This window comes from Bos indicus, chromosome 3 (genome assembly GCF_029378745.1).
Source record: "Bos indicus isolate NIAB-ARS_2022 breed Sahiwal x Tharparkar chromosome 3, NIAB-ARS_B.indTharparkar_mat_pri_1.0, whole genome shotgun sequence".
Lineage (NCBI taxonomy): Eukaryota > Metazoa > Chordata > Mammalia > Artiodactyla > Bovidae > Bos > Bos indicus.
Genome location: NC_091762.1, coordinates 84,453,874 through 84,478,184, shown reverse-complemented (window position 1 = coordinate 84,478,184; position 24,311 = coordinate 84,453,874). Strand labels below are relative to the sequence as shown.

General features: G+C 41.8%; 1 protein-coding gene across 3 annotated transcripts in view; it reads left to right on the top strand.

Moving 5' to 3' along the window:
• NFIA (nuclear factor I A) overlaps positions 1-23,161 on the top strand; it is a 399,012-nt gene extending 375,851 nt beyond the window's left edge. For all 3 annotated transcript variants that reach the window (XM_070780237.1, XM_070780242.1, XM_070780228.1), the window contains one exon: positions 15,763-23,161. In XM_070780237.1, the coding sequence (XP_070636338.1) occupies positions 15,763-15,780 (18 nt within the window). In that variant the 3' untranslated portion in view covers positions 15,781-23,161. The remainder of the gene's footprint in view (positions 1-15,762) is intronic.
• Positions 23,162-24,311: the final 1,150 nt, after the last annotated feature.

Sequence of the window (24,311 nt, the reverse complement as noted above, 5' to 3'; positions counted from 1 at the left end):
ACATGTACCCCATGCCATTTTTTAAAATTTATTTATTTGCCACACTGTGAGGCTTCTGGGATCTTCGTTCCCCAATCAGGGATTGAACCCAGGCCCTTGTCAGTGAGAGCATAGAGTCCTAACCACTGAACCACTAGGGAATCCCCCCGCATACTCCCATGGCATTTTAAAATCCATTTTAAGATGCCAGTACTTTAAGAAGTTACTTTTAATAAAATAGCCCCTGTGAACTAGAGGCCCAGGCTCAGGAAGTTGAAATGATTTGTGAGGCCATACAGATAATCGGAGACAAGGTCAGCCTGAGAGAGACAGGGTATCTGACACCAGGGAAGGAAGGGACTGGTAGTTTAGTGGTGTGGCTTAGGATATGGGTGCACAGTTTCTGTTTTACAGAGGTGTTTTGTAGAAGCTCATTATCCGTTAGGTCTTCCCTTGGTGGCTCAGCTGTAAAGAATCTGCCTGCAATGCAGGAGACACGGGTTCAGTCTCTGGGTTGGGAAGGTCCCCTGGCGAAGGAAATGGGAACCCACTCCAGTATTCTTGCCTGAGAGATCCCATGGACAGATGAGCCTGGTGGGCTACAGTCGCTGGGGTTGCAAAGAATCAGACACGACTTAGCAACTAAACAACAAATATCCATAGACTGACCCAAGTGCACTGGAATCTTGAGAAGCAAAAGGCTCACCTTGCAGAATTTATCTTCATACACTACCACCTGTTGTGGGTGTGGGTGGGTGAGTATTAAACCCGTGCCTCTGTCTGTGCTGTGGGGTAGCTTTCAGTGGCATATTTTTCTAACTTCTGTCCTTCACAGTTCAGACAAAGGTTAAAACTCCCATCTACTTTCACAGGCAAACACTTTAAAGTGCTTCTACAAGAGGCAGTGAGTAGGGAGGACCTTTGATTTAAAGTTCAACATTTACATTTGTAATTTTGACTAATTTCTGTGCTCACATTAATTAAATTGAAATTGTTTAATTAGAATAAAACTGAAATTGATCATTAGGATTAATTTAACCTGATAGGCTTTGTGTGCCTTTCTAGACAAATATTATGAAATACAGTGATAATGAAGCAGCGAGAGGTATAATTTCACATCTAATAATGATCTTAATATCTGCCAGTTGCTCTCTCTGGTATTGGGATAGCTCTGAATGTTGCTGTTTGTTACCTCATTACCCTTCAGCTAAGACCATGCTGTATCTGCTCTCCACTGGTCTCTTCCCAAATATTTTTTCCTGTCAAAGTCTAAAGATGTACCAAATTCTCTTCACCCCTCCCTCCTAGTAACATCACCCCTCCCCTTTCCCTCACCCCACCATCTTCCAGGAAGGCTATTTGCTTGGCTGTTCCCCTGGGCCTTGTATCACAATGACCTTTGTAAAACAAGAACTGCAGAATGACACTCCTTATGGAATTCACTAATGCTCCTCAGTTCTGGGGTCATTGCTATCAAGTCTGGACTGGCCCTCTGTCCTGTTCCTGGCTGATTACTACGATTAAGAACCAGGCACAGAGCTAAGCTGCGTAGAAAGAGGAGGGGTTGTAACCCCTGAAAAACTCTTAAGGGGTGGGAGAGAAAAGGCAGCTTTTCCAAGTGTCTAGTGTGCACCCAGGAAATAGCTTTCCATCTTCATCCTGTGCCCTCTGTGTAGCTCCATCCAATGAGCATGTTTCCAAATTTGGTGCCTTTTGTTTCTGAAAAAAAATTCCCGAAAGATAAGACTACTATTTTGCCATAAGATTTGGCATAAATGAAAGAATATTAGATCTGCATCTGCCTACCAACACACTGAAAGAAAGTGAAAGTGTTAGTCATTCAGTTGTGTCTAACTCTTTGCAACCCCATGCACTGTAGCCCACCAGGTCCCTCTGTCCAGAGGATTCTCCAGGCAAGAATACTGGAGTGGGTTGCCATTCCCTCCTCCAGGGAATCTTCCCAACCCTGGGATTGATCTCAGGTCTCCTACATTGCAGGTGAATTCTTTACCATCTGAGCCACTAAAGAAGCCCAAGCAACACATTGATGAATGTAAAGCTTTTTGAACTATCAAGTCAACTATCAAATTATTTTGTCTTCAGAAGAATTAAGATCTGCATGGATAAATTAAATCTTCAGAAAAATCTGTAAACCATTTGAATTTCCGATTCCTCCTATCTACCATTTTGCTAGAGTTACTTTAAAAAAAAAAGTAACATCAGCAGTTATGTTTCCTACAGCAACCCTTAAGGCAGAAGTTCAAAATATAGTGGAGAATGAGTTAAAATTAGGTAGATATTTATGAGTAAGAAAAAAGAGAAACAAAACCTAGACAAAAGAAAGAACGTGTGCTTCTCAGTGTGAATGTGATTTTGGGAATGAGTGATCAATAGGATAGTAGAGATTATTGCATATGCAAATTATTATCTTTCTGCAGCTTGGCCAGTCATTCCTGGCCAAAGACAGAGAAGCTGGTAAGGTTGTAAGCCCTGATTTCATTCAGTCATCATAAGTAAACTGCTATCCCCAAAGAAATTAATTTTATCATTCATTTCTATAGACTATCATCTATGTGGATTCTACTTGTGTTCATGTCTTTATCCAATAGAAGAATCTTACTACATTCATAGCAAAGGGTTCTATTTGGAAGCGTGTTCATATTTCGTTGGGTTTTTCAAAGTCCTTCATGTTTCTAGCATTTGAATAAGAGAAAAGAGGAGATAGCCAGCATAGCCATGCTGTTATTGTATTAGTCCAAGAAAAGTGACTTCGTGTTATGTACTAGGGCCAAAAAGCTATATGGGCTAGCATACAGAGATGAGGTTTCTGTCTTCCTCATGTCAGAAAAGCAGATGCATACATAGAAAAAGCATCACCTTGGTTTAACAGCTTAGTTTAACTTAAGAGACAAAACACTTTCATATTTTCATACATTATTTCATCCTCACAACTACCATGCTAGGAAGATGTTCTTAATCAGAGGCACAAATGGAGAGATTCATGATGGACTCAGTCCATCCTCCCTGAACCAGTTTCTTCTCTGAGCCCCCACAGCAGTGCTTGCTTTTAAACTGTCTGCTGGCTTATCACCTGTTGCTGTGCAGGGATGCAGCTGCTGAGCCTGGAGTGCTGGGAACATCACAACCTGCCATGCCGGGTGCGCTCACCTATCAGGAAAGAACTGCTCGCTCCAGGGCTGAAGATGCTGTGGAGTAATGCTCAGCTGTTGGAGCACTGGTTTATCACTGTTGTACGCAACTTCTTGCTAACTCAGATTCACACAGAAGTTGAGTGGCAGAGTCCCTGCTGTTACTTCTCCAGCTTTCCTTCCAATTCTGTCCATAAAGACCATTGCTGCTTTCTCTGAACTCCCGGCCCCTTGCTTAGCAAAGAGATTGAATCTTAACCTCAGTCAGCCAGGAAACCAGTTCTCTCCAGATTGGTTTCTATGAGCATTTCAGAATCCCTACTTCAGTTCTTCCTGCTTCTAACCCAAAATAGCCATTTCTTCCTCTCTAGTATAACTTTATTGACTAGAAAATACCTGAAATCTTTTCAACATGAAAAATCCGTTAGATTTTTTTCATAAACATAATAAGAGATCCCTTCTGAATTGGGGATATTTCTCTTCATAACACCTTTTAACTGCATTTTTCAAGTCAGAAAACCAGCTTATGCAAACCCTAGATCTTATCTTTGAAGAGTATAAGTATGTATTGACCACTTTCCACAAGGAGTTGAAAATGGTTGCAAGGAAATCCGAAGTCATGACTATGGAATTCTAGAATATGCATCTAAAATCTTTTTAACTATTAATAGAATGTTAACACTAAAACCTTATTGGGAAAATTAAGAAGATTCTGTTTTCTAGGCCCAGCCTTCTCTTTCTTTCCCTCTTTCTTTGACTTTATAGTACATCTGAGGAAACTTTTAATACTAACCAAAGCTTGGTGTTGCCTGGCATCTGAGTCTAAAATGCCTGAGAAAGCAGTACAGATTCCAACTGTAACACATTCCTCCCCCAAGCCTTGGAAACTAGCTTACTGAGGCCGGCAGGGTTCAGAGAGAGCACATGTAAATGAGGCTCAGTTATAAACTCCTGAGGAGTGTTTTATTTAGTTTAAACCTGAACCTGAACTTGTCAACGTGTTCCTGGAGAACAACACAGAAAGCTGCTGCAGTGAAACAGGAAGCCATATTTCAGCTCAGACAATTCACTTCTTTGAGAGAAAGAAAAGTCTTCGAGTAATTTTTTTTAAACTGAACTGCCTTTAGGATAGCACACGGTGACATCTCTGCAAGAAGTCGTGATTGCAGAATCAGAATGACAGTTAATATGTGTCATTTGAACTTGCCACCATTTTTTCAAACTGAATTATAGGATCTCTTAGCCATATGGTGATTTAACAAGAGAAAAGAATATTTAAAAAGCCAATGAACATATAACCGTCATCCAATCTGTAATTGGTTTCATTAAAATATAATAAAGTGATAGGAGAGGTATGGAACTATTCCAAATCAGTACTGTGTGTGTGAGTTCCGAGTCTGTTCCTAAATCTCAGTTACTAGGAGAACACTGGCAAATAGAACTCATCTGTAAGCAAAGTAAGTGATTTTGTTTGCATGCTTGATTTTATGACATGTTCTTAAATATGTCTTCTGGCTTCCCTGGTGGTTCAAATGGTAAAGAATCTACCTACAATGAGGGAGACCTGGGTTTGATCCATGAGTCGGCAAGATCCCCTAGAGAAGCAAATGGCAAAGCACACCAATGTTCTTGCCTGGAGAATTCTGTGGACAGAGGAGCCTGGCGGGCAACAATCCATGGGGTTGCAGAGTCAGGCACGACTGAGTGATTAACACTTTGACTAAATGTGTCTTAAGTAATCTTCACTTAGGAGATCACCATTTTTAAAGTCATTACCAAAAAGGTAAAAACGAATTAAATTTTCTGCGTTAGAATGATGCTGCCTCTTTCTAAGAAGCATAGAATCCTGACAGGGAAGCCTCTGGTGATCCCATAGATTATGTTCACAATGATATCATTGATAAGACCCTTGACAGAGACTGTGAATACTGTGAGATCTCATCTTTGCACGATTCCCCAACCCAGCTCCACCAAAAAGCTTCCCACTCACCTCCACTAGAAATATTCAAGAAGAATCTAATTGTTTATAGTAATGAATATTGCTTAGTTGTAAGTTTAATCTACAAATTTAAAAGGAAATAAATGTGAACATAAAAAGCATTTGCTGTTTCAGCATTAAAAAAAAAAAAATACTGTCATTTGAAACTGCCGACTCCCCCATGTGGGTTTGTTTTGCAAGTCACGTCTTAACAAAGACAAGTTTTGTTGTCATAAAACCCTAAATCCCACCACGTTTTCAGAAGAAGGAGTAAAGCATTGTTCACTTATCCTCAGTCTGTGCTTTCTGGGATGTCACACAAGAGCTTTGACTGGGCTTGGGAAAATCATTCCATTTTTATCCAGGGCAATTGGCTCCGATGAAACCCCAGCCCTTTCTGTAACATCTAGATCACATCAATGTTTCCTGTGATAATGCTGCTTACATTTTAGGCCAGTATTTCAAAGTTTTGTCTCTATGTATCTTATTTCCTCCCCCAAATAATGGAATAATATTATAATAACTGGTATACAAGGGCTGTTCTACAGATAAGTTGGACCCCTGACTTCCCACAGACTAGAATCTGGTCTCTGACTTTTTCCATAGTCAAACTCATTCTAACCTCATTGAGGGATAGGAACAGTTTTATCCCTGCCAATATCACATCTACACAGTGAATGAGGAAAAAGGATGACTTCTGCACCTGTAAGACTGAAAAGCAGATGCTCCCAGAAGGTACAAGTATAGGAATGGGATCTTTATAGTGTGATCAGAGCAGCCAAAGTTGCAGGGCAGCCAGAGACTGAGCTGAGACTTGAACCGGGCCCCCTGCCTCGCAGTCCAGTGTGGAGTTGCTTCCTACTACTCTCTTGCTCTCTTCTGTCAAGAATCTGAGAGCAAAGATGTACAGTCTCCTTCGCATTCCATCCAGATCCCACCTCTGCACCTCACTTCTTTGGCTCCATACAGAAGCCCCCAACCCCACTGCTGGTTGAGTGTGCCCTCTTCCTTTCCCTTAATCCAGTGAACGGAGTGGGGCGGGCAGCTGGTTTGCAGAGTCTTTGAGAGGGTAGAGGATTTCCCTCATTCCTGTGGGGGTGGAAGCACAGATGGAGAAATAGAGAGAGAGAGAGAGAGACTGGCTGGAGGGGTGAGAGGAGGCAGGAAAGGGGACTGGAAAGGACAGAAGAAAGGGCCTTGGACAGTGAATAGAGGAAGATGAAAGGGGTCAGAAGCAAAGAGCCATGCTCAGGGCCAAGCAAAAAAGCACCTGCTGGGGGGTGGTAACGGGCACAGGTGCCAAGTGCCATCCAGTGCCTAAAGGGGACTCCTTGGCTAGGAAGGTTAGTTTGGAAATGTGTTTCTGGCCAAGTAGCAGATCTGTCATACTCATGCAGGAGTCTCCGGGAGAGTTTTTGAAGTAACTGGACTTTTCACTTCAGTGTTATCTCCCCGCTCACCAGAATTTATCTACCTGCACCACTGAAACGGTAAATTTGCATGTTAGGTTTCCTGCGAACCTGAGTCATGTTGGGAAGAGCTTTTCAGCTCTGGAGGAAGAGCAGGAGTAGGGAGGCAGGCCGTGGCATGATTATTGTAATGCGGCCACGCTCGGCTGAGCGCCGACCTCCACTCCCACGCCTCTCTTTTTAAATCAGAAAGGTTACCTCCCTGGGCCACCACTGGGCCAGCCCCAAGTGTGACTGTCTGCACTTGTTAGACAGCAGGCGTTTAATTAAAATTGGAATCCAATGTGTAGAAAACATACATTTTTTTTCACTTCATAGCTCTCCACAGGAAGTCATACTCTCTTCCTGCCCTGCTCCCCTCAACTCCCCACCACCGAAAAAGAAAAAAAAAGAAGACAGACTAAGGGAAAGATTATTTCAGTGTTGAAAATCAGAAATTACAAAGGGCCGGGCTGCCTTCTTTATTTTTGCCTTTAGGGTTGACATCAGCCAATGATAAAGTCTGTATTGTATATTCAGCCCAGAGCTAGCTTTTTTTGTGGCTAACTTCCCATGTGGAAAAGGGACTCATCCCATTTTAGAGTGTTAAAATACGGCATTTAATGAATCTGTAAATAAAATTTTTCACCTTACTTTTGCCCAATCAGAGGAGTCGGTTGATGCCTTCTGATATTTGGCTGGACTTTGTGGAATCAAAAACAACAAATTGAAAGAGCAAATAATAGACACAGGACCCTAGCTGAAAACTCAGCCCCCAAACACCCTGGCCACCGCCTTTCCCACTGCAGAGCCACCCAGTGCACTGTCTGGGCTCCTCCCAGAACATTCGGCTGCGCCATCGTGGCCAAACAGATAGGAACTCTGGACAATTTCATCGGGTCCTTGTCCCCTTAATCTCCATGCTGCACCTCAGATCTGAAGCAGCTTCCGTGGTGCGGGCTCACTTTAATGGATAATCTATTTTTCATGAAAAAGCAGGAAATAAGCTGTCTCTTTCATAAAAAGATTTACAAAATGTAATCATTGTTGAAATATTCCCTTTGAACTGCCGTGTCCACGGGGGTCTCCGGCTCCCAGAGTCGTGCTTCATTAGAACCCCCTCACAAGCGGCTCCAGAAGGGCAGGTACACTGGTGGGGCCCGCTTTGATGTCTTGAATGAATGAAAGAAAAGCACAATAAAAAAGAGCTGTTGATCAAGCATAAAATACTCTTTAAGCTGACAGAATAGCAGCGTTAACACACCCTAAGCTGCTTTTCGTTTTTCCCTTTTTTCCTCACATTTTCCTGTGCTTTGTGTACAGTGGGGGTTTGTATTTTATAAGAAGTCTCTGATCTATGTAGTATGCCATTCGCTAACAAAAACCAAAATAGGATTGTTTCTGTCCCACTTGGTTGCCTGACTACTCCGTCCCTCCCCCTTCCCTCGCCCCAACCCCAGATCCCCTCTCCCCCTCGCCCCCAACTTCCAAGGCGTGCAGCTCAGCCTTGCAAGGCAAAGGCCCAAATGCCTTTCATAAACTTGAGCCAATTTCTTTTGTGCGGTTGGTTTCGCTGCTCTGATTTTAATACCGCAATTAAAGACAGATTTTTATTTTCTCAAGAACTTTCTCTTGCAACTGGAGAAATGGAACTGACACAGCTGCTACCTTTAACTAAGAAATTATATCATTAAATAAGAGCAAGCCGCCTTGCTGAGCGATGCCTTTCCAAGGGAACTGGTCCTCTGTAGGTCTCCTGTGGACCTTATGGCCCGTACACACTTTATAGAGAACTCATCTCCCCTGGCTTTCAGGTTTTCGGCACTTGTCTCTCAGGCATTAGTTCATTCAGTCCCTACAAAAACTGATAAACTTGTTGGCTCCATTTCACAGAGTTTAAAACTGAGACCCAGGGGTGCTGACCTATCTAAGATCATTTAGAAAGTGAAAGTGTTAGTTTCTCAATCTAGGGTTAGTTTGTGACCCCGTGGACTGTAGCTCACCAGGCTCCTCTGTCCATGGGGTTCTCCAGACAAGAATACTGGAGTGAGTTGCCATATCCTCCTCCAGGGGATCCTACTGACCCAGGGATCGAACCCTGGTCTCCTGCATTGCAGGCACATTCTTTACCATCTCAGCCACCAGGGAAGCGCCTTTAACTAGCATGTAATGGCATACTAGTTAAATGATGTGAAAAGTGAAAGTGAAAGTCATTCAGTCATGTCTGACTCTTTTCGACCCCGTGGTCTATACAGTCCATGGAATTCTCCAGGCCAGAATACTGGAGTGGGTAGCCATTCCCTTCTCCAGGGGATCTTCCCAACCCAGGGATCAAACCTAGGTCTCCCACATTGCTGGCAGATTCTTTCTGTTAACTTGACTCCAGTGCCCCACCTCTTACCACTATGCATGCAGCCCTCCAGTAAGTCAGCAGAGCAAATGTGAGTGGCCAGAGTGCAGTTTTTAATTCAGAAGTCTTTGGTTTCGTGAGGTAAAAGATTACTTGGTAAACATGTAAAGGGAGGCCAGAAAAAAGAACTTTGCTTGATGGTGAGACAGACACTAGAGCAAGTTGGAATACGGTGAAAGAGTCAGACTCTGGAACAACTGTTGGAATAATTGGATTGTGTATGTACTCTCAAGGTTTGGAGGTGCTGGATGGCTTATTGGGTAAAAAGATTAGTGTTTTCCCGTCTTGAGGTTTGAACCAAATGGAGGTCTTGGCCGGGAACAGCATGGTCACTCTCCAGGGAGTGGTGGTTTGGACAACTCCTCTGTGCTCGTAGTAAGCAGGCAGCCGTCCATGTTACAAAACTATTGCACATGCTACGGCTGCAGTTGGCCCCACTGCAAGAGCTCTTCAATCAGAACTCGCTGGGGTGGCTTGTGGAGACCTGCATGTCTCTGGGGGGAGCACCTGTCATTCAGGGAGATGCGGGCATGAGCCACGAGCATGGATGAGGCACAGCCATTCTAGAAGTCACCCATCTCAACAACTTGTTGGGGTAATTGATACTAGTCTTTGAGCTTCCCTGGTGGCTCAGATGGTAAAGAATCTGCCTGCTAATGCAAGAGACACAGGTTCGATCCCTGGGTCGGGAAGATTACCCTTGGAGAAGGGAATGCCATCCCACTCCAGTATTCTTGCTTGGAGAATTCCATGATCAGAGGAGCCTGGTGGGCTACAGTCCATGGCCTCACAAAGAGCTGGACACAACTGAGGGACTAACACTTTGACTTTTTACTTTTGGAACCTTGGAGATTTCTTCCTTTATTCAACAGTGTTTATTAAGTCACCAGGCAAGACACCGGAGATGCCACACACAAGAAGACACTTTGTTTTCTTGGGGAGAAAACAGGTAATTACAGTTCAGTGACTTTTCTCCAGTTCAGCCTGGAGAAAGACCCTTTGGAAGAAGGGACTGCTAATCTGAGAAAGCAAGGACTAGCAAGTGTGTTCAAAGCCAAGGAGAGAGGGATAGCTCTGCCAAGTTCCAGCAGGGAGAAAGCATTTGGCTTTGGGGGACCTGGAAGAAGTGTAACACAGCACAAGCGTTGAGTATAAGCAGCGAAAAGATAAGGCCGCAAAGGTGAGCAGGGCCAATCATGGCCCATTACTGTTTTAATAGCTTCCTGTACAATAAACAAGTCTTAGTTTAGCATTATTGAAAGCAGGCTTTCTTTAACAAAATCAGACAAGAAAAATGGCTGAGAGATCACAGCCTGTGGCTGGCAAGACCAATAACTGACACCTGGGTGCAGGGTGTCACCTTTGTCAGAAGAAACCGGTATCCCCATGCCACGAAGAATGGCCCTACAGTAGTCTTCTAGGGGCCAAGGACAGAGTCATGCTTACTTGAAGTCACACAACTAGTCAGTGGAAAAAATAGCACTTGGTCCTGGGTCCCTTGGACACTGAATACTCAGCCTCATCAGCTGACAGAAGTTTTCAAACATCCAACTATAAGAATAGCAGGGTAACTGGTCTCTAGAAGGATACTGAAGTCTAAAGATCCAACTGCCTGGGAGCAGGTACCGTATTTGTTGTACTCATATTCCCAGAGCCTAGTGTTATCAAGCACACAGTAGGATGCTCAACACTTGTTAAATAAGTGAAGTACTCCCAAATGAGGTATACTAACGTCAGAAACCAGGAGTGGACTCCAAGGCCTTGTCCATTTCCATTGGATCAGAAGGAGGCAGGGGAGGCTACCTGGCTTCTGGCTGATTTGCCAAGGACAATTCATTTGGGCTAAACAGTGGGCTTTCGCTCATCCACACAAGAGCTGGAAGCCAAAAATGACTAACTGGATTAATGACCCAGCAGAGATAGCATCTCCTCCAGAGAGAAGTCAAGATGTTGACCGCAACTCCTGCAGTGCTAGTTGGCAGCATCCTCTTCAGGGGCTGATGGAGTATGAAGGAGTGGAGAGTGGGGGCAGAGGCCTCCCTGTGTTTGCCTGTTTCTGCTTTCTGTGTGTGAAATGTCCTGAAATAACCCACCTTGCCTGGAGAAGAAAGCAAAGTGTCACACCCAGTTCTGGATTCCACATTAACAACCTCCTTCCGCGGTGTTCAACTTTGCCCTTGAGGCCTTTTGTTTAACTTTTTAATTTGAAAAACAGATTCTGCTGCGTCACAGTCTGTTCCGCCCTCCCCACCCCCCACCGCAGCACCCTCTCTTTTTTTTTGGTTAAAGTAAAATGCAGCTATCTCAAACAGACTTGCATTTCCTTTTGTTTCTGAAATATGCATCCTGCCCTTTTAGTAAAAAGTGCATATAAAAGCCATTTTAAAATTCATTATTTACATTAGAATGTTTGATGTTAACTAAAGAAACTGAGCCTTCATCAACCATGTTTTAGGCATCCTTATGACCAAATTTTGAAAAATAGCCTCGGTTTCCTAATTGCTCTCCCCCTCAGATAGGAAAGGAAAGAGACTGCCACCGTCAAAGGTACCGAGTGCCATTTCAGGCTTCCTGCTTGCGATGAAGCCGGATAGATGTTGTTTATGGTTCATAAAACCTGACTACTGAGAGTATTCCAGAATCCTGGCAGAATGGGATTCGAACTTTCATGGAGCTGTAAATTAAGGGGCGGGAAGTGTGATAAAACTCCTTAGAAAAAAGTGGGGGTGGGGGGCGGGGGGGAGTCATGCTGCAATGGTTAAATGAAATTTTATAAGCACATTCAGTGTGGAGCTGTTTTGCATTACATGAGTTGAATACCTTAGAGACGCCACATCTGCAGGCACTTTATTAAATCCTTAGTCAGCACTTTCCAACCTGATGAGATTACTTCTTCATTTGACTGGAGAAGAGGAAAGCTGAGCTCTGGTCGTGGACTGCAGATTTCTTTTGATGTTTCACCTTGAACACTGAGAGAGGACAATCAGCCCCACTTCCAGCCCCCTCCTCACCACCTTAGCACATCCCAAACTGTAGAAACTGTGAATGCAGCAGTAATTTCCCTTAACTCTAGCTTCTGTGGGAGTGTGGATTTGTGGACCTCCCAAACTATAGCTGAGAGTTCCCAAGGGAAAAAAAAAGAAAAAATAGATCAAAGCTCTGTGTTTACTTCCTTAATGTAAATGTATCAAGATAACATCATCCGATATTGTATTGTAATATTGAAATTCACTGTAGATAAGGGACAGGGGTTCCTTTGTAGTCCATCTGGATACAGTGGGTTAGATTAAAGGGCTATAACATATGAAGGCAGAAACCATATGAAACCTAAGCTTGTGTTAGTAAATATCTGAAGACAATTTTTTGACTCTCCATCAATGAATTTTGTTTAATGTGGCAACATTTTCCCAGTGATTTGCTCCTCAACCCCAACAATTTAACAATCTCAGATTTCTTTCATATTTTTCTTGTACAACCTGACAAGAAAATGCCCAGAATTATTCATCAAGTAATGTTTTGAAACTTGCACTGCTTGAATTATAGATTTTGTAAGAGAATATCACAAGAGAAAAATGGGCTTTTACAAACATTATCTTGTCTATTGGACATTATTCATAGTTCATGGAAGTTTTTAAAAATCGAGTGGCTTAGACATGTGCAACTATCACACTCATAATGGAATTAAGGAAGGTCTTCAGCTACAAACTGGTCATGAGAACATTTGATGAAATGAATGGGTTCTATTTTTTAGTATTATAGTTGCTTATCTGCCATCACTATGAATAAATGGTTTAATCAAGGAGCCCTCATTCAAAAGGGAAAAAAATTCCCTGTGTAGTTCCCCTAACCAGCTGACTTCCCATTCTGGAAAGCCTTGGTCAAGTATCTGGGTTAATTGTCATGAAGATTAGTGTAATGTTGAAATAAGGACTAATGGTCAAATTACAGGAGTGAAAAAGTTTAAGAATAGGTTTTGGTTTGGGCCTGAAAGGGTTAATTAAGTTTTTTTCACGGCTTATTAAAGACCCCCAACCCAGGCCTTCAGGAGTCATATTGACACCCCACCCCAGGGCAACTCTCTCCTCTGGTGACATGTTGCTGGTCAGAGCACAATAGTCTTCTGTGTCTGCAAATCATTGCTAAAATCATCTCAAGGAAAAAAAAAAAAAAAGTTTGAAAGCTTTAACGTTAGACAAAAGCCCAAGAGCTGCACTGCGCAGCTCAAAAACCCGGAGTCAGCAACTTCTATTGATTAAAAACTAACCTTTAAAGTAACTCTGAGAGTGTGTGGTTAGCATTTAAATTTAAACATGTCATGAGTTGATTTGTGTTACTGAATACCAACTCAGAAGGAGTAACATTCACATCGCATTTTTTTTCTAATTCCCTTAAGCAGCTAAAGTATTTCATGAAATGTCAATAGGGCAAAAAGAAAAGGAGGGGGGGACAGCCAATGCTGGGCCTGTAGTTTTCTTTCCCATGCAAATATTCACACACACACCCCCCCAAAAGAAAAGTGTGGAGAGTGAAACACAATAATTAGTCCTTTGTCTAACTTTCCCAAGTGCCAGAGAAAGACAGATTAATTAAATACACAACAGTGTTGGTTTTTGGAGTGGGGGTCTCGCTTGCTGGGTAGGTCATAAATTAGGCAGAATAAATACTTCAGTGTGTTTGCAGTGGGCCTGCTACGTCAGAGCCACTGGAAGGTTGGTGGGAGGAGAGCGGAGGGTTTCTTGCTAATGATAGTCACGTCTGGGTCTGTCTGGTTGCTCTTAGCAACCAGACATGATGTAACACCAGGATGAACTTGAACTTGGGGGACTTGAAAAGAGAACAATAGACCAGAGCAATCAATAAAGCCTATTTCAGTGAAGGATTACAGAGCTGCTCTGGGGTAACCTTGTCGGCAAGGCACACACTGAATAGTAAGATGTGTGAAGAAACTTTTTTTTCCTTTGCTTTGCTTTTTAAGAGAAGTGTAGAGGCACTGCAGATTTTTGTAGTGCACTGAGGTTGTGTCCAGAAACTGTGGAATGGAAAACTGCTCCCCCTACTGACTCACTGGGTCTCAGGCGCTTGCTTCGAGAACTACGACGCAGCGTCAGGTTTAAAAAGTCTGGAATTTCACAACTGACTTAGAAAGTGTGAGAACAGACATTGTCAGCGTGACTTGCCGCATCCAAAGTTTGAGACTGTTGGGTTCCAGGGAGAACTCGGCTCTAACTCGGATCTGCGTCAGCTATGCGGGAGTCCAGCTAGAAATACGGTTTGGAGTCTGCCTCCCGGTTCCTCTCTTCCCCCCTCTTCTTTCTTTTGTCCAGTTCGATTTAGGCCCTGTGTATTTGCCAGGATGATTTCCTTTCAGGACACAAGAGGCTTTATTGTGCTCCTCAAAGCATGCGGTCAAAGAATAACATCTAAAAGTATACAGGATGAGTAGTTTTTCGGTTTAGACTTCAGGGTTTTTTTTTTTTTCTTTTTTCCTTCAAGACCTCTGGACATCAAAAGTAGCTTGTGTGACCAGGAAATCTTATCCCAACCTCCATGTAGCTATCATTTTGCCATTTATCCTGGAATCAAATGAGTCCTTGCTTTACCTAATTGAATCTCTTGGACACGGATGAGCCTTCATCTGACTGAATCAACCCAAATGCAATCCTTTCTGAAACTGTCAACTCAGAGGTTTCGGAAGCATTTAATTTTGCTTGAGGTTGATGATTTTTCTGTGAATAAATGTGGTGAATTTGGTAGGGTAGTTCTGGAGAAAAGTTGGCAAAAGCCATGTACTTTTTTATATCACTTGAGAAACTGACTCTGATACTAAACCATAATTGGTCACTTTGTTTAGCTAACAGAGAAAGAAGTGCCGGCATGTAGAGTGACATATCACCAGACTGTTGCCCAAAGCTAATCACCTAAGGGCTCATGCAAGGAAAAGGCAACTGGTAACTGGGCCCAGCAGTTAGATGCAAGGCTGTAAATAAACGTCAGAGGAGCAAAAGCATGCATGAGCTGTGCAGGTGGCCTCCTTTTTTCCTTTGGACACTATGGTAAAATCTGTGATACCAGTTGATGATTATATGTCATTTTTTTAAATTTTATTTTAGAAATACTGAGCTGAGAGGAGCATTTTACATTGTAAAATCTACCTCATGCACATCTAAGGAGACTGAGTAGAAGAGAGATGCTATGACTTGTCCAGAATCACCCAGGACTCTTGGTGTAGCGCTTGTCCTACCTGAGCTCCATTCACTCTTCTCTCGCTTTTGATCCTCTGTGCCTGTTACAAGAACGTTGTAATAGCATCTCATTGAAAAGGAGATGCTGTGAGATTCATCAGAGAAGACATCCATGATGATATAAAACCTCTCCCTTCACCCATTCTCCATTCATTCCACTCTTCTTTGTTTGGAAGCCTGTATTCCAGGCACTGAGCTAGGCGCTGAGGGTTCAATCAAAAACCAGGTGATAGAGCTTCCTGCTCTGCTACAGCTGCCCTCGCCAGATTGGAACCTCCATACCATGCATGTGCTTCAAGTAGACATAAATACTTGGTTGTGCAAGTTACACTCAGAACATGAGCAGCCCCCTACAAAGACACTGAGTGTTGTTTCAGAAGAGTAAGATCAGGTTCAGAGTCTTAAGGTTTACTGTTAGTCATTCCTTTACTTTTACCAGTGAAAACCCCCCTTTATCCCTAACATCGATCTTGATTTCACCAGTGGAAAGGCCACCGTTAAAATGTGTTCTTTTCCAAATTGTAGCTCTAATTGCACTTTTCCTCTTGTCTTCCAGTCCTGGTACCTGGGATAAAAGTCGCAGCGTCCCACCATCCACCAGACAGACCACCTGACCCCTTCTCAACTCTGTAACATGGACGCATCCTCAACCCAGCGCGGTTACAACTTCACTGTCACTGGAAGGGGAAAATCAAATCAACTTGTACATGGAAACAGCAAGCATTATGGTCCAACAGCAAAGGCCATAACCTTTTGGGATTTTTTTTTTAATACTTTAGGAACTGTTGTAATTTTCTCATATGGTGCTGGAAATGGTTGGGCTTTGTAACATTTGAAGTGTTTCCGTGGTTGCGTGAGCATTAGGCAGTGTGGCTAGAGAGGATCTACCCTTGCTCACTGACTTCCTGTCGTAACACACTTTCTTTACGGAGCCCGGCTGTTTCACAGTATTTCATGAATTTACCCACACCGGTGTGAGCCTCTTTGAGCAATCAGGAGGCACTTGGAGAACTAAATCTTTTGTAGTAGCTGAGATCTGCAATATATATAACTTACGGGACAGTCAAAGGGCAATGTTTTTCTGTAACATATTGGAAAAAGAAATCGCAGTTATGTTCCTTTTTTGTTCTTTCTTTTAGTTTGGCTTGGTTCAGCAGTCAGCCGTTAACTAGGTAACATGGCCCGGAAGGACAGTGAACCCACTCGCGTTGCAGAATAATCCCGAAAATGGCAAACTACTACTACTGCTATTCAGTTTTTTAAAAGTTTTGAAATGCTGCACTTACATTTAAAAAAAAAAAAAAAAAAAACATTTTTTCAACAATTTCAACAATGACACAAATTCACGTGGTAATGGGGAAGATGGTCTGTTTTGACAGAAACTGACAGGAATCAATCAAAACAATCGAATTTTGAATTGAGTAAAGTGCAATTTCATTGGATAGCTAAATATCTTTGTAAGATAGAGATTGTTGAAAATTCTATTTTTGTTTTTCAAGTCCTTCCACCCCAGGACTCTAAATTATTGGGGTAAAAAACAGCCTTGCAAGAAAAAGGGGAGCTATTTTTGCTTTTTATGTTTTTTATTGTTAAACTTGTATCCCTTTAAAAACTGAAGGAAAATTTAAAAAAAAAAAACAAAAAAACAAATCTAATGGTGCTTTTACCACAATATGTTAACTACATTAAATGCTAATTAATTATTTTCTGTTATCAAAGCACATAACTAAAATAAAATCATGGTATCTGTTAATTTTATAAGCTAGAAGTCACTAGAATGGATTATGCCAATTCTGAAAATTTTTACATGTATCTGGCATCATAGGATTTATCAGTTATCAGACACTTCATTGTTCCAGAGATTGTCCAGAAAATTTAAAGACCTTTGCGCCCTGAACTGGGCTATGGGAAAATAATTTTAATAATAATAATGAAACCAATACTGAGACAAATGCTGGTGCCCATTCAGATCAAGGGTACTTGTTAGGGAAAAAAAAGTTTGCACCCCCAAATGTCCTGTATCTTATGTAAAAAAAAAAATACAAAAAACAAACAAAAAAATAACAAAAAAAAAGTGCAAGTGATTTTTCTACCAGACAGCGAAGCACCCCTTTGCTTCCCATGCAACTTCAAGAAGGTTTCCTATACTATACATATATATACGTTCTGGTTGGCGAGCCCTGCTGATCAGAGAAAGTCTCTGCATGTTCTAGTGTTAGTAACTAATTTTTATATAGTTAATGTAGGATAAAGTAGAGTGCATTAAGACACAATATTGTAATCCCTACTCTAGGCACTTGCCTTTAAACGATGTTTTTCAGCCCTTCAGAAGGGTTCTACTACTGTCCTATACAATCAAGTAACTGAAATTCTTGGGAAGACACTTTGCTCCTCATCTTTCCCCCCCAAAACAATGTTGTTTTGTTTTGTTTTTTTTCCTTAATTTGCACGAAAACAAAAATTCCATATCAATGTGCCTTGCCCTGGATAGCGATTATTTGTGGAATTGTTGCACATGCTCCTCTATTGAAAGGGGTTTTTCCCTAGTCAAGCATTTGGAGACACTTTTTGTAAATGTGACTTTTATGTCAGCCATTGTCAGTTTCAACATCTAGAACTAAATAGAGAGTTAGTTGTCCCGCAGATAGGAGTAGTCTTTATCGTCCTATGTGGTCAGTGGCAGTGCTATTCTGAGATCTGTAGATGCTTAGAATATCAGTATTTTGGATGTTGCTGCATTTTACAATTTATTTGGAGTCTTCCTTTATTTCCCCCCCCACCCCGCCCCCAGATATATGAAAATATGCAATACCTGCTTATATCGTGTAGAAAAGCTTAGCAATGATTAATTTTTCTTTTATTTTTTTTATTTGACCAAAGTCGGTGCTGCACTTGACGCAGTGTGTTTTAGGTGTCTGTCTTTGTACTTTTTTTGTGATTTTTGAATGCACGTGCGCAGGAAGGGCTCCTCTTAGAGAAGCAGTCAAACTGTGAAGCACTAAGCTGACCCTGCTTCAAGCAATTTTGTTTTTACAACTGTTCCTTTCACAAGCAAGCCTTAAAAAAAAAAAAAAGACAACTTCCCTTTTCTTCAGCTCCCACACCCCATTTTTCTTAGCAGACTGCAGTCAATCCACATTCAATACAAAGTATATAATGCCCATTTTTATATGCACGTTTTTAAACTTCCAAGTTCTGAAAATTGTTTACTGGTTATCTCTATTTAAGGAAAAAAAAATAAAATAAAACATTTTGGATTTTCATATGTGTCTGATAAGTGGTTGAATAGTCGTTTGGCGCTGTCGTATGGTGTGATTGTCAGTATATGGTGTCACTTCCTCTAGCCAGCCAGCATACTTTGCCTTCCCCTATAGCACTTAGCTGGGCATTACTTTATTATGACATATGTGCACTAAAAAAAGAAAAAAGAAAAAAAAAGAAAAAAAATAGCAGCTTTCAGTGCTTCACAGTGAAGGGAAAAAAGCCTAGACAAACATTTTGTCAGAACCTTGCGATAAGCCAAGGTATTACCAGTAAATTGGTTGTATATACAATAAAATTGCACCCTTTTTTTAAAACAAAACAAACTAAGCAATAGTTTGGGCAGTTTTAGTTGTTTTTAGTGAGCATGTTGTAGTCATGACTGCAAAGAGAGAGATTAACTGCCCACTCAGAAGATATGTAATTTGTATTGTTGTATAGTTTTATTGATTACACTGATTTATTCTACCCTATTTTATAATGCAGGACTTTTGTAATGTTGTTTAAATGAGGAAAAATTTCTGTCAAATTAGCCTAGTGAAATTTCTGATTGTTCATTATAAAGGCAGCGTTCATAGAATGGCTTTTCTTTCTTTCCCACCCCCCTCTCCCTTTGGGAACTGGATTTAAGTTTAAAACTTTCCTGTTTCCTTTTTTTTTTTTTTGTAAGTATTTAAATACAGTTTTGTTTGTTTTTTCTTTCAATGGTATAGCATATTCCTATGCTTGAGAAGTATAGGTCTACTGAAAAACCATTGTAAATGGACGTTACAGGTATGCTGTATTTTTGAAGGTATTCTGTTGTATTAAGTTTGATGAAGCTAAAATTAGGGAACTCTGAACAGATTTGCAGGAAAAAAAATGTTTTAAAGGCTTTAAAACATTAGGGAGGCAGTCTAGGGTGATAACGAACAGGGGTTAAGTATTAAACACACTAAGTTATATTTTTGTTCATGTTTCATTGTCCAGAAAGCAGCAGGAAACTGTAGTTTAGTTGTGATCAAGCAGGAAAAAAGAAACATCAACAATACGAGTGTTTAACCTTTTTAGACTCAAAGTCAAGCGAAGATGTTTGAGGAAGACGTTGCTACCTGGGGTGTGTAGACTGACAGACCGAGGGCCATCCACACTTGAAGGCCCAGCCCTTGATTCTGAGACACATTCGAATTTTTTCTCTCCCTTCAAATGGCATTAACAATATTGGCAAAGATAAGTCCCTCAAATAACTCTCCGTTTTTTTCTTTGGGAACTGAAGTCAGAGGCACAAACACTAAATCATACCATTTTCCTATATCCTTTTTTTTTTTTCCTTCTGGCCCATCTCCCTGCCACAAAAACGCTCCTTGTCTGACCGTTAATGGGCAGAGGCCCTCTTTCCAAAGCCCGCTCTCTCCATCCCACACGTTCTTCTTTCCTTTGAGGTTTGACCTAGGTTTTCTGTTTCTTCACACCCTGGCATGACAGTTACTATGTCAGCTCCTCCCCGCCCCCACCCCACAGTCAGGCGTGGGCTACAGGCGGGCCAAGGTCCACTTCCCGAAGCGTGTATTCTTCACATTCTGACAGGTGAAGCGTAAAGGAACCCAGACTTCCCAGAGTCACAGTATTCAGACAGCCCACTGGAAGACGCAAAACCCCGTCTCAAAAAGTTTGTCTTTCACTTTTCAAGTCCTTATCCTCATAGGCTTTGAATTCTGTAGTTACAGTGTCATAAAGTATTTACAAAATCTGGATTAAGACAAAAAATGTTTTCCTTTTGATTTTTTTTTTTTTTGTGGGGAGGGGTTTCTAAGAATGTCATTTAATGTACATGGCATCATGTCTCTGGAAGTATCATTTTGTCCGTAGCCGTAGTGGTCTCTCTCTTTCATTTTCTTTCTTTCCGTTTCTTCTTGTCTCTTTTTCCTGGTAGCAGGCCTCCATAGAACCAATTTAAAACACAACTGGCATGGTAATGTACGGAGAGCTTCAGTGGCACCTCACCACCCACCCTCCGAGACCTGTCCTAAGACTTCAGACAGTCTCAGAAAGCTGCACTGCCCCCAGCACAGCTTTCATTCAAATCAGCTTTTCCAAGGCCACTTTCGTCCTGAAGTCAATGCATGTATTTGCTGTTTGACAGTAAACCCGCTCTGCCTTCTCCACGTCCAAGGCTGTGCATTCGTCTAATTAGTGTCGTGTATGTTTTCCTTTTATTTTTTCCAATAAAAAAAGCAGTGGGATGAAAATTGCTTTGATATATAGCAGGTAACATTGAAGCTATTCCATAGCACTTAAGTGTAGTGAATACTGTGTCACCAATCCTGAAATCAATTTAATGTTTAATGCAAATCCATTACATGGTGCTATTACAGGCTGACAAAATGATTTACACAAATGTGACAACTTGGGCTCAATTCACTCTGCTTTCCAACAGTGTAAACGCATAGCAGTGTTTATCTGCATGAGAACTATGCACTAATCTATCTGAAGAAAAAAACTATATCAACTTTGGTATCTACTTTCCGTTTACTTCAATCCTTGCCTTTTTGGTCATTGTTATAATGCCAGCTTTAGGACAGAAAGAATTATAAGAAAACCAGCATAATACCTGATATATTAAAATGTAGTGCCTGTGAAATCTGTATTATATTGCTCTTCTGAAGTAAGATTTTTCTACACCGGTAGCCTTCGCTGTCTGTCAGTCAGGACCTTCTGGTATAGGTGATGTAAAATAACCGTACAATATTAATGCATGCTATTCCATAATGCTTAGTGAACTGTATGAATATTACTCAAGATTATGTTAGTCTTTTTTTCTGACTTGGTTCTTGTCAGCTAGGTTTAAAGGTATTTCACTGAGAACGCAAATTCTGTCTTTTCTTGATTTCGGCAGTTTTCAGTATTTTGGAGGTATACATTGACTTAAATTCAGTATTACTTGTGTTTTTGTTTTCGTTTTTGTTTTTTGTTTTCTTTTTCCTAGGGGACAAGCATGGGTGTTTGATTTCAGAAATCAGTCCCTGGCAAGACTTTTGTCTCAAAACAACCATTTGAATTTCAAGAACTCTGCTCTGAAGACACTGAGGATATTTCAAAATGAGGGACATTTCCCTTCACCCTCGACTGAAGCTTTGCCGATACTGAAGCATTTTCTTAATGGACAATGTTCAGCCAGGTACCCATGCTTGATCCGTCTTCACACCAGACTTCCTCGTATTAAAAGAAAAAAAAAAAGAAAAAAAAAATCTTTACAGAATCACGTGGCTATTTAGTTTCATGCACAGTTGCAATATTTTCTTCAAAAATAAAACTCTGTACAAACTTTGGGCCCGATTCATAAGAAAAAGAAATTGGCTATTAACACGGGATTTTTTTCAATATAACTTTTTTCTTTTTTGGTCTAAATTTGAAATGACTTGCTTCCCAAATGAAATCTTTTATCTCATTTTTTTTTCCCCTAAGCCAGCATTGATCTGCCTTTTTATTTTTTATTCCCCTTTTATAATCTGTTAGGGGGATGGGGAAATGGAGAGCAGATTTCAGCAATGCTCAGAAAGATAAGAGGGGACCACCTACCCTTGAGCATGGTAACAAGGGAGGCAGCATCATGTAGGGGCAGGACTTTGCCTGAGTGCCAGACATCATGAGTTTCCACATGAGCGTCACATTTCCTGATGCTATTCAATTCAAAAAACACAATTTCCAAAGTGTGTCTGGACCACAAGAGTATATGGTGGAAGTGCCACCGTGAATCCAGCCCTACGCCGTCACAGTGGAGAATACCCCCCAGGGTGCTCGATGTGAACTTGTCTCTCCGAGGTGGTTTCTAGGACAAATGGTGTCCAATGAATGGGGCTGTTTTTCTTGCTGTTTTTATGCTCAGCTTCTCACAATGACAGAAGATTTTTTCCCTTTTTGATTCTATTTGTGTTATTTTTATTTTTCAAATTTTTTTTAGTAATAGTCTATAATTTAGCACTGTTTTTTCAAACATCTCAGCCGAAGGTCACAAGGCCACTGGCTACGTTGGGATGGAGGCCTAAAGAGTGCACTTTCTCCCTAGTCTCCGACTGCCTTTCTGCACTGTGAAGGCATTTGGTAGCATCACTGCTGAGGTACTGGCTTGACCTAGAGCTGGAGGTTTATCAGATTCTAGGAGGTCCTCTAGGTAGACTTTCAAAGGCAAATACACGACCCCCCTCCTCTGCAGCCCTGACCTCTTACCAGAACAAAGTTCACTGAGGGCTTGTCCCACCACCCTTGGAAATCTGTCTGCTCAAGATACCTCCATTTTTGTTTTTTGGGGTTTTTTTGTTTGTTTGTTTCATTTCAAATTGTGGGAGAAGGGGATTAAACACTTCCAATGATAAGAGATCTGTTGTGAAACTGAACACCCCGTGTTAATAAGTTAGTTTGACATTTGTTTTTTATGAGCCGGGCCCCCTGTGCCTCTAGTATACTTGTATTGACTCTCATAGTTACCCTTTTAGTTTGACTGTGTTCTGTGAAAATTTGTAATTGGTTGAGAATCACTGTGGGCGTCCATTCTTATTCAACTAAATCTCCACAGGTTTTTGAGCTGGTGTGGATTAGTTTAACTCTTGTATTCAACCATTAGTGCTACCACCGTCTCACATTACAATACAATTACTGGAAGCAAGTACTGCATTTCCTATGCAACAAAAAAGGAAAATAAAAAATTGCTAATGCTATGGAAGCTGTGTCATCATTTGCTTTAAATCACACCTGGAAGGTGACATTTGAGTGATAGTTATGGGTGTGGATCAGAGTTTCCCCTAAAGACAGCCAGTCTTTGCACCCGTCGCTTGCATCATCCTTGACAGATGTCAGGCACCCTCCACAGGGTTCTCATGAGCCATGTTGGCTTTTTTACCTATTTGTGTGTGTGTGTGTGTACTCAGTCACTCAGTTGTGTTATTTACCTTTATGTCTTGTCTTTGCCATTGGACTGAAAGCTTCTTGGAGGCAGGGATAATATCTTATTCTCTGCATCCCTGGATCTTAGCACATCCAGTGTACCTAGAACTTGTGTGTGTGTGTGTGTGTGCGCACGCGCGCACACTCAGTCTTGTCTGAGAGTTTGCAGCCCTGTTGACTGTAGCCTGCCAGGCTCCTCTGTGCATGGGATTTTCCAGGCAAGGATACTGGAGTGAGTTGCCATTTCCTCTTCCAGGGGATCGTCCTGACACAGGGATCAAACCCTTGTCTCTTACATCTCCTGCATTGGCAGGAGGATTCATTACCACTGCAGCACCTGGGAAACCCCTTTTACCTACTTGCTGCTGCTACTGCTTCTAAGTCGCTTCAGTCGTGTCCGACTCTGTGCGACCGCATAGACAACAGCCCACCAGGCTCCCCCGTCCCTGGGATTTTCCAGGCAAGAACACTGGAGCGGGTTGCCATTTCCTTCTCCAATGCATGAAAGTGAAAAGTCAAAGTGAGGTCACTCAGTCGTGTCCAACTCTTAGCGACCCCATGGACTGCAGCCCACGTCCATGGGATTTTCCAGGCAGGAGCACTGGAGTGGGTGCCATCGCCTTCTCCGTTTACCTACTTAGACAAATGCAAAACTTCACACTGACATAGTGCCTATTGTGTGCTTGAGGCTGTTCTCAGTGCTTTAGATTTCTTGTTGTTCACTTGCTAAGTCATGTCTAACTCTGCAACCCCGTGGACTGCAGCATGCCAGGCTCCTCTTTCCTCCACTGTCTCCCGGAGTTTGCTCAAATTAATGTCCATTGAGTCGGTGCTTTAGATAGTGTATCAGTTAAGGCCCAGTCTGGAGCCAGGAAAAGGGTCCAGTCAGTTTTTCCAACACGAGTACAGCCACCACCCCTGGAG